General features: G+C 43.7%; 1 protein-coding gene across 1 annotated transcript in view; it reads right to left on the bottom strand.

Annotated features, from left to right (window-relative positions):
- CDH17 (cadherin 17) overlaps positions 1-10421 on the bottom strand; it is a 104748-nt gene extending 94327 nt beyond the window's left edge. Inside the window, exon 1 of the mRNA XM_082259885.1 lies at positions 10291-10421. Within this exon, the coding sequence (XP_082116011.1) occupies positions 10291-10338 (48 nt within the window). The 5' untranslated portion in view covers positions 10339-10421. The remainder of the gene's footprint in view (positions 1-10290) is intronic.
- Positions 10422-10870: the final 449 nt, after the last annotated feature.

Consider the following 10870-nt stretch of genomic DNA (forward strand, 5'->3'; position numbering starts at 1 on the left):
AAAGGGGGCACGATGATCTCTCTGCATTGAAAGGAGGCACGCTGGTCATTCTGCATTGAAAGGGGGAACGCTGGTCATTCTGCATTGAAAGGGGGCATGCTGGTCATTCTGTATTGAATGGGGGCACAATGATCTCTCTGCATTGAAGGGGCACACTGATCTCTCTGCATTGAATGGGTGCACGATGATCTCTCTTTATTGAAAGGGGGCACGCTGGTCATTCTGCATTGAAAAGGGGCACGCTGGTCATTCTGCATTGAATGGGGGCACACTGGTCTGTCTGCATTGAAAGGGGATACGCTGGTCTGTCTGCATTGAAAGGGGGCACGCTGGTTATTCTGCATTGATGGGGGCACACTATACCTTGATTACTGAAGGCCCCTTTCACACTTTTGTGACCTCAAAGTCATGCAATTTTTTACAGCGTTTTTTGCCGCAAAGCAATGCCTATTAAATTTTTTGCGCCCCCCCCCAAAAAAAAAATTTTGAGCACCAGCCGCCATTGATAGCCACACTCTAACAGGATGATGGATCACAGCAGCAAAAAAAAACAGAGTGTTGAGATTTGGAGGAAGATGAGCGCAATAGAAGAGACTATTCTGAGTTAAGAATGCATACTTGAATAGAATATACATTTATTAAATAGAGTTTAATACCAGTTTAAAATATTTGTAAAGGATTGGATTTTTTTTTTTAAGATAAACATGTCATACTTACCTGCTTTGTACAATGGTTTTACACAGAGCAGCCCAGATCCTCCTCTTCTGGTGGCTTTCTCAGCTTCTCCCCCCTGCTGCTTGCTATGGGGCACTCATGTGGGATTGATCCTGAGCCGCACTTTGTGTTTTCATTGACACACAGAGAGCATCCCAGCACCGCCCCCTGCTCTCTGCTCACTGGCTGTGATTGACAGCAGCAAGAGTCAATGGTGGTCTCTGTGTCTATGAAGAGAGAGAGCAGAGAGAGCCACTGCTCTTGGGCACAGCACGGATGAAGATTGGGCTCAGGTAAGTATAAAGGAGGGGCGGGGGTGAGGGTGGAGCAGCACACAGAAGGTTTTTTACCCTAATGTGTTATCTGCATTAAGTTAAAAAGAACTTTCAGCATTTACAACCACTCTAAATTGTTTATTCAATAATGTCCTGAGTCTGGACACTGAAGATAATTATTGGAAATGGGTTTGTCTAGTGAGAGCTTTGGATCCCTTTTTAAAATTAAAGTGCATGTAATGCCAAATTCTTTTTAGCTTCATTGGTCTTTGTTTTAGATTTTTAGGAATGCCCATGACCCCCAATACAGAAAGTGCGTGGAAATTCAAAATTGTGCTGTCACCAAAACAAGATATGAGGGCAATTCTTCCAATGGGGACTTTTAGGGGACTCTAAAGGGCTATATGAAAATCAATATATATACTGTATATATATATATATATATATACAGTATCTCACAAAAATGAGGACACCCCTCACATTTTTGCTAAATATTTTATTATAACTTTTCATGTGACAACACTGAAGAAATTACACTTTGCTACAATATTAAGTAGTGAGTGTACAGCTTGTATAACAGTGTAAATTGCTGTCCCCTCAAACTAACTCAACACACAGCCATTAATGTCTAAACCGCTGGCAACAAAAGTGAGTACATCCCTAAGTTTAAACATCCAAATTGGGCCCAAAGTGTCAATATTTTGTGTGGCCACTACACTTTTATTTTTTACACAGGAGACTGGAGCTCCTCTTTAATTTAAATGTCTAAGGACTACAGATCCCATGGTACCTTGCTGCCTGCAAGCTGTGATTCCTGTACTGACTCCGCCTTCTGAAACCCCACCTCTGTGAAATGTGTGACACAGCAGGGTCTACTCACAGGATCTAGTGACTACGTGTCACAGAATTCAAGGAAGTAAATGTGTGGGATCTTCACAAATTAAAGCTCGTTTGGCTGTACATCTCCTATGGATCACAGGAGTAAAATTTGTTTTGTACTCCTTTGACCCGTTTTCAGCAGAGAGCAGGCTGACATCACAAAAGTCGGTCCAGGCACTACAAAATCTCGACCACGAAGTCGGGATCCTCCAGGTGCCTGGACCGACACCTGGCTCAGCCTCTTAACAAGCCTGAGCCAGCTGCTCCCCGCCCTTCTACAGCCCAGCGCTCCAGTGAGTGAGGAGGGGGCAGAGCAGAGAGCTACTGACTGACCATCAGCAGCTCTCTGCTCGGGGAGCTGTCAGAACCGAGCGATCGGTGGTGTTCGATCGCTCGGTTCTCAGTGTAGAGGCGCCGAGGAACCAAGTCCGAGTAATAGGAGTAGGCTAGAAAATATTGAAATACAATGTCAAAATGATTATATGATTTTACATGTGGACCATAGATGCGCTTCAGCAGATTATTTCTGTTTGACTGATATAGTGATTGACTGATATGGTTTCTGAATTGTGCACAGCAATATTGCACTTTGTACTGTTTTATTAATTATCCCAGACATTATAAGAGAGGAATGTCTGCTCTGATATGCACCTTTCCAAAAATGACATTTAGCCTGAGTTATGGAAGTGAAATGGTTCATTGTCACATGGGAGTTTGGGATTCTGTAAATGTGAAATTTACTGATTCGACTCAAACATTTTACTGATAGAGACCATTTTTTACTGACAGTTCACAAAATTACCCAGAATGTTTTTAGTGCAAGTATAAATATTTAAGCTGCAAACATGTATCTAGTCCACATAGCTCCCCTTAGACTCAGCCTTACATCAGAACCCATGGAGCTCACAATCTGCAAAGTTCTCCCTTACACCAGAATCTACAAAGTTCCCCTTTACATCAGAATCCACAGAACCCTAATGTAAAGGGGAACACTGTGGACTCTGATGTAAAGTGGAATGCTGCAAACCGTAATGTAAAAGGGAACTTTGATATAAGGGGGGCTCTGGTCACTAAAGCCCTCCTCCTTACACTAGAGTCCAGAGAGTTCCCCCTTTAATTGCTTGCTCAGGGGCTGGGCATTCAGACGCTGTGCTCTGGGGGAAAAACTAGTGTTAGGTTTGAGGTTTTGGGTTTAAATGTTGGAGAGTTTAGGTGTTGAGGTCTCGTGTTAAAGGTCAGGTTAGGTGCTCAGGCAGAAAAAAGGTGAAGAACTGGGGATTGTGAAAAATCAGTTTAGGTCCCTCAAGAATTTCCAAAGCTCAAAGACATTTTCAACACAGCAATAGATTAAAGAGGAGCTCCAGGCACCTATAAAAAAATAAAAATAAAAGTCAGCAGCTACAAAAAGTGTAGCTGCTGACTTTTAAAAAACACATACTCACTTTTCCCACGGTCCAGCGTGAGCTCACCCCAGCCATCTTTATCCTCTGTCCTCCCTTTGCGGCGCCGGCATCATCACTATGGGCACCCGGCTGTGACAGCTTGCGGCTTCACAGCCGGGTGCCCACTGAACATACGCGAGTCGCACAGTGCATCCTGGATTGGTGGATGTAGTCTTCTGGGATCTGCTAGTGTCCCAGAAGACTGTAGGGGGAGGGAGGGAGGAGAACTCCAGTTGCTGAGCGCCGCGGCCCTTGGAACAGAAGTGGGAGCAGGTACCTGTCAAAATAGGGCCTCAAAAGTGCCAAATGTGCAAGAGGAGCAGGGGACAGATCTTCCTTTTTTGGGTGGAGTTCCACTTTAAGATCAGTCAGCACTAGGAACATGGTAATCCTAGTGTTACTATGTTATTCTCTGCAATATCCAATGCTCTACCTTGGTGTCTAAGTCAAGTTCCTTTCTTCATAATGGAAGACTCTGTTGTGACTTAAAGTTTCAATAAAAGAGTTAGGGTTAGTGTTGAGCGAACACGGACTGTATTATTCGTGTTCGTACCGAATAATTGGATTTTTGTTACCCGAACACGGACACGGACACTTTACTGTATATTCGGGTAAAAATCCGTGTTCGGTCGTTTTATTTCCGGGTTTTGCATGCTTTGGCGCGCTTTTCGTGGCGGGCTTTCAACAGCCAATCAACAAGCGTTTAACTGGTGTGCCTTAAGCCATCCCAGCCATGCCTACAAATGTATCAGTAGCTGTGATTGGCCGTCTGAAGCATGTGACCAAGTCTTTATAAGTTCGAGGCAGCGCCGCAGCGGCGTCATTCTGCTGCTTAGATCAGGGAGAGAGCACACATCAACGTGCTGGCTGCTGATTTTAGGGACAGAAAAAAAACCATTTGTGTCCGGATAGAATTGAGGGACAGGTCGGAGTGTTTTAGGCAGGGCGAGTTGTAGGCATTTTAGGGAGAGGCTGCTGCTGATTTTTAGGGAAATTGTGTTCTACAAACTACAATCGATATTGCTGTGTGGGGTGGGGTCTGCACTTAGTCCTGATCTACGATCTCTTATCAATCCTGTTAGGGATAGAGTCTGCTGAATTTTAGGGAAAGGGTGTTCTACAAACTACAATCGATATTGCTGTGTGGGGTGGGGTCTGCACTCTGCACTCAGTCCCGATCTACGATCTCTTATCAATCCTGTTAGGGATAGAGTCTGCTGAATTTTAGGGAAAGTGTGTTCTACAAACTAGAATCGATATTGCTGTGTGGTGTGGGATAGGAGATAGGCAGGTGTCAGTGATCCACATCCATTTTGCTGTGTGTGGGCTGCAGTGAACACAATCTTTTTGGGGTGCAGTGAACACAATCTTTTTGGGGTGCAGTGAACGAAATCCTTTTGGGGTGCAGTGAACACAATATTTGTGGGGTGCAGTGAACACAATCTTTTTGGGGTGCAGTGAACAAAATCCTTTTGGGGTGCAGTGAACACAATCTTTGTGGGGTGCAGTGAACATGATCTTTTTGGGGTGCAGTGAACAAAATCATTTTGGGGTGCAGTGAACACAATCTTTGTGGGGTGCAGTGAACAAAATCCTTTTGGGGCGCAATGAACACAATCTTTGTGGGGTGCAGTGAACACGATCTTTTTGGGGTGCAGTGAACACAATCTTTGTGGGGTGCAGTGAACAAAATCCTTTTGGGGTGCAGTGAACACAATCTTTGTGGGGTGCAGTGAACACAATCTTTTTTGGGTGCAGTGAACACAATCTTTGTGGGGTGCAGTGAACAAAATCCTTTTGGGGTGCAGTGAACACAATCTTTGTGGGGTGCAGTGAACACAATCTTTTTGGGGTGCAGTGAACACAATCTTTGTGGGGTGCAATGAACAAAATCCTTTTGGGGTGCAGTGAACACAATCTTTGTGGGGTGCAGTGAACACAATCTTTTTGGGGTGCAGTGAACAAAATCCTTTTGGGGTGCAGTGAACACAATCTTTGTGGGGTGCAGTGAACAAAATCCTTTTGGGGTGCAGTGAACACAATCTTTGTGGGGTGCAGTGAACACAATCTTTTTTGGGTGCAGTGAACACAATCTTTGTGGGGTACAGTGAACACAATCTTTGTGGGGTGCAGTGAACAAAATCTTTTTGGGGTGCAGTGAACAAAATCCTTTTGGGGTGCAGTGAACACAATCTTTGTGGGGTGCAGTGAACACAATCTTTGTGGGGTGCAGTGAACAAAATCCTTTTGGGGTGCAGTGAACACAATCTTTTTGGGGTGCAGTGAACACAATCTTTGTGGGGTGCAGTGAACACAATCTTTTTTGGGTACAGTGAACACAATCTTTGTGGGGTGCAGTGAACACAATCTTTTTGGGGTGCAGTGAACAAAATCCTTTTTGGGTGCAGTGAACACAATCTTTGTGGGGTGCAGTGAACACAATCTTTGTGGGGTGCAGTGAACAAAATCCTTTTGGGGTGCAGAGAACACAATCTTTGTGGGGTGCAGTGAACACAATCTTTGTGGGGTACAGTGAACACAATCTTTGTGGGGTGCAGTGAACAAAATCTTTTTGGGGTGCAGTGAACACAATCTTTTTGGGGTGCAGTGAACGAAATCCTTTTGGGGTGCAGTGAACACAATCTTTGTGGGGTGCAGTGAACACAATCTTTTTGGGGTGCAGTGAACAAAATCCTTTTGGGGTGCAGTGAACACAATCTTTGTGGGGTACAGTGAACACAATCTCATACTTCTGAACATTTGAGGGTGCTGCCTGTTCCATACTCCTACTCCTCATCCATCCTTTTAGGGGTACAAACAATAGTAATTGGGGCCTAGTGTGGTTGTGTACGTGTGAGATACATACACTTTTTTTGATCATATTTCCTATTCCGCTATTCAATAAAAACCTTTGGGGATCAATTAAATTGCGGGATAGTCTGTGTCGGTACGTGTGAGATCAACCTTTCCAAGTTTTTGGGGTTCATCTCATACTTCTGAAGATTTGAGGGTGCTGCCTGTTCCATACTCCTCCTACTCCTCATCCATCCTTTTAGGGGTACAAACAATAGTAATTGGGGCCTAGTGTGGTTGTGTACGTGTGAGATACATACACTTTTTTTGATCATATTTCCTATTCCGCTATTCAATTAAAACCTTTGGGGATCAATTAAATTGCGGGATAGTCTGTGTCGGTACGTGTGAGATCCACCTTTCCAAGTTTTTGAGGTTCATCTCATACTTCTGAAGATTTGAGGGTGCTGCCTGTTCCATACTCCTCCTACTCCTCATCCATCCTTTTAGGGGTACAAACAATAGTAATTGGGGCCTAGTGTGGTTGTGTACGTGTGAGATACATACACTTTTTTTGATCATATTTCCTATTCCGCTATTCAATAAATTCATTTTTGCTCTTTCTCACTCTTTTGGGGTGTACCCTCATTTAAAATTTGTGAAAAGAAGCAGTGTTGGCTACCTCGTCCTCCTCCTCAGGGCCAGATTAACGTAGGGGCTATTGGAGCTGCAGCTCCAGGCCCCTACCTTTTTATATAGGCCCCGGGTTGGCCATATTCACTGTTACCACTCTTCTGTCACTTGTAAACACAGAAGTCTGGCTTCTATGCTCGCTTCCCTAGGCAGCACCCTCAGAACCTCCCCACACAGCGCGAAGGCCGGACAAGGAGGGACAGTTGCCGATGCATGGATGTGTTTATGGGCTTCAGAGACAGCATCCCATGTTGAATTAGGCATGCATGGCTGCACCCTTCCTCCTCTGGGTGCATGCCAAGGCACGGCCCTTAAGGCCCTTCAAAATCCTCAGCACCAAGCCCATGATGCTCTTAATCCGGCCCTGGTCCTCCTCCACCGCCGCTTCCACCTACACCGCCCATAGGTGTGTGCAGCCTATTGCATTAGGGTGTGCACCCCAAAGTTTAAATACACATGCATGTGTTTGCCTACATGTACATGGCCCTGATACATTACTCTCCCTGCTGGCAAAGAGAAATGGAGCAGAGCAGGTCCGAGGGAGATCTTTCCCATCTCCTCACTGGCAAACAGAGCGATAATGCTATGTGCCCTAGGTGATTAGGGTGTGCCCAGGTACACCCGGCACACCCTGTGCACATGCCTATGACACCGCCACATCCACCACCACCTCAACCTCCCTCCTACTACATATGGGCCTCGTCCTTCAGAGATGAAGAACATTGTTTTATTTTTCTGTTTTTTTTTGTTGTTTTAATTTATTTCCCTATCCACATTTGTTTGCAGAGCACTTGCCATGCTCTTAACTACGTTTTGTTGCCATTTGCAGCACTCTAGCCCTTTCCATTGGTGTTTTAGAGCCATTTTAGTGCCTGAAAGTTCGGGTCCCCATTGACTTCAATGGGGTTCGGTGTCCGGGAAAAGTTCGGCAAAAGTCCGGGACACGGACCCGGACTTTTTTTTAAAGTTCGGCCGAACCCGTCAAACACGAACATCCAGGTGTCTGCTCAACTCTAGTTAGGGTCCTTTCACACGGGCGATCAGTTTTTCAGGCGGACCGGATCAGAAGCTCCATGCATCCCTATGGGGCAGCGGATGCCAGCGGAGACATCTCCACTGACACCCGCTGCTATCCGATTCCAATCCTGTCTGTGATATCCAGACGGATGGAAACCCTATTCTCCGTCTGGTGGATCGGATCAGATGGGATCGGATGAGAACGGACAGACGGTTCCCCCATAGAGGACAGCGGGGATCTGACAGCTCTGTCTCCACACATAGAGCGGAGACGGAGCTGTCATCCGCCTGTTCAGCGGGAATCGATCCCCCGCTGAGCAGAGAATGGACTTTGTCGGAAGGCGCACCGTGTGAAAGGACCTTTAGGCCTCATGCACACTGGACGTTTATACAGCTGCTCCTAGGGGTGTCAGGCTTTTTTTTTTTTTTTTTTTTACAATTTAAAACACCTTTCCATGTTATTCTATGTGTCCATGCACGCCTAGGCTTTTAGAAGCTGTAAGAGGCATAGGCGTTTTCAGGTTGCAAAAAAATCCAGGGCCAGTGCGTTTTGGACCAGCAGCATTACAGCTGTAAAAACGCCTGACACGCTAAACGTGTGTTAACGCTGTATACTGTGTTAAGATGCGTCGAGTGTTTTTAAGCTGTAGTAATTGGATTTGGGAGTGGAAAATAGAAGAGGAGAAATGCTGAGAACACAGAGAAATGCTGCTAAACGCTAACCTGACTAAACGTGTATTAACGCCAATGCAAAATGTTTCTAAAAGTGCATTTTTACAGCTGCTTTTTCCTGGCGATGGTACTATCTTTTCAGCTCATTTTTTAAAATGCCCTGTGTGCATCAGGCCTTATATTTCCATATGAAGAGGTGGCCACACTTTATCTGTGATTTGAGTTGTTCCCCTAGATGTACCTATATGGTTGATAACTGTCACTTTGGCTATTATGACTAAAGGACAGTAACAGTATCATATTAATCCCTTTTACCACAATCTAATGTGGTTGTGTTACACATTGTATTGTGTTATACACATTCGCAAAATAATATTTATTCTGAGAGATCATTCTGTATGGGGTTTTTTGTATTGTTATGTTCCATAGCAGTTGACTGTAGTTCCAATTAGTACTGCAGCATCTATTGATCCTCTTTTTGTGTATGGACTGATAGTATGTTTTACAGGACAAACAATTGAGATCTTATCTCAGATATTTATGCGCTGGCCTAGTACTGGGACAAGGTCCATTAGCACCCAAGAAGAAAAGGCCAAAGTGTGTGGAACCCCCACTCCCATGAGCTTTGAAATAGTTCATACGTTTCATGCCCTGCCCTTTTTGCGTCCCCTCCCTTCTGAAACGCGCAAAGTGGCCGCCTCTACTACCTAGTACTTTTTCCATCCCTATCTACAGCTATAATTCGGGCGGGAAGAGTCCTTGGAGGGAACATTTATGGTTTTACATTTTTATTCCTATATGATTGCTGACAACTAATCATTTATCTTAATTATGTTATTTAGAAAAAAACAGTGCAGCCTTCATTGACTTCCCTCTTAAAATGCTAGTTGCCCAGCTTTCTCTATTTGAGCTTCAGAATAAATGACCTGGCAAAAAAACATGTGACTAATAAAGTCATAAAACCTCATGTGTTCCATGCTCACATAATGCTGAAGCCATTGGATTAGAAAAACAGCCAGGCAACTAAAATTTTCAGGAAATCAGCATGCGACTTATGCAAAGTTCTCTGAGGACAGATTTTCTTTTATTGTCTAATTTCAGACACAGACTTTTTTAGTTTTGAATAAAGTGGAAAAGGCTTGGACTGAGCCTATGTCAGGTTTTTATTGCTATCTCTGGAGGGCAGTTCCCCTAAATTTCACCCCCAGAAAGCAGGGGATCTCCACAACACTAATAGGCGTATTTATAAAGCAGTGTATATGACTTTCATCAAACATTCTCTGGTGGTGAATCCATCACCGTCATGTAAAACAAACACATACGCCTTGAAGATTCACCTTAAGTTAATATTAGGCAAATGTCAGATTATTTGCTTTATAAATATGCCCCTGGAACAGACAGGAAAAAGCCAACAAAGGTATTAATCCTTCCTCAATCTGTCTGAAAATTGAAAAATAATTGGTACGATTGTCCCAGTTACCCCTAAATTATACTCCTCTTTTCTTCTCGTTTCATAACTCTAACTATAATAAAGGTGTGTTGAAAATAGTTGATAATTTTACAGATAAAACATCTTGCAACATCTTCTTTATGAAAAAACATGCCACATACAAAACTACAAAAACATGCCACATACAAAATTACTCTAATTGAAATGTACAATAATTTAATGGCAACCAATCATAAAGCAATTCTTAATTCCTCTGCCTTTTTTCTACCCCCTTCTAAATAATCCAGTCACATACATTGTACAGATTAATAAAGACTTTTATCAACATGATCAACTACTAAGACATGAATATTACCTGTTCCAGTATACAACATAGGAAAATAAAAAGGTGTTTGAATTTCATTGTTGAAACCGTCCGTGTCCAAGTCTTGAAGAATGACACATAGATTAGCAGTAATCCAGGGTAGTTTTCCTTTGGACTGTGACTCAAATCTGAAAGAATTACATGAAACCAGGTATAAAGGTCTAGTCAAGAGACAGGCTGGGTTAGGAGATGAAAGAGAAGAAGCAGGTGGGGAGGTGACAGACAGTAAATCAATTGGAATGAATTGGATATTAGCTATGTGCCAACCCTATAACTGCTAGTTAGGTATTAATTCAGTGGTGGGTGTGGATCGTAGACTGCACCTAACAGTTCTGTGCAAACCTACGTTGGACCATAAAGACTAAGTGCACTTTGACACAAGTGACTTAAGCTTTCTGGCCCTCCCTGACCTAAACCAACCAACCCTCTCCACACCCAGATGTGTACTTACCTTCATCATGGCCACCGCTGCTCTATAAAAGTCTTGATGTAACCCTTGTACATCTATTTGTACGAAGGTTTTCAACACTTTTATATTGACTGACAGTATATGTTGGATCTGTTTTTCTTT

The sequence above is a fragment of the Pelophylax lessonae genome (genome assembly GCF_965119305.1).
Source record: "Pelophylax lessonae genome assembly, chromosome: 5".
Classification (NCBI taxonomy): Eukaryota; Metazoa; Chordata; class Amphibia; order Anura; family Ranidae; genus Pelophylax; species Pelophylax lessonae.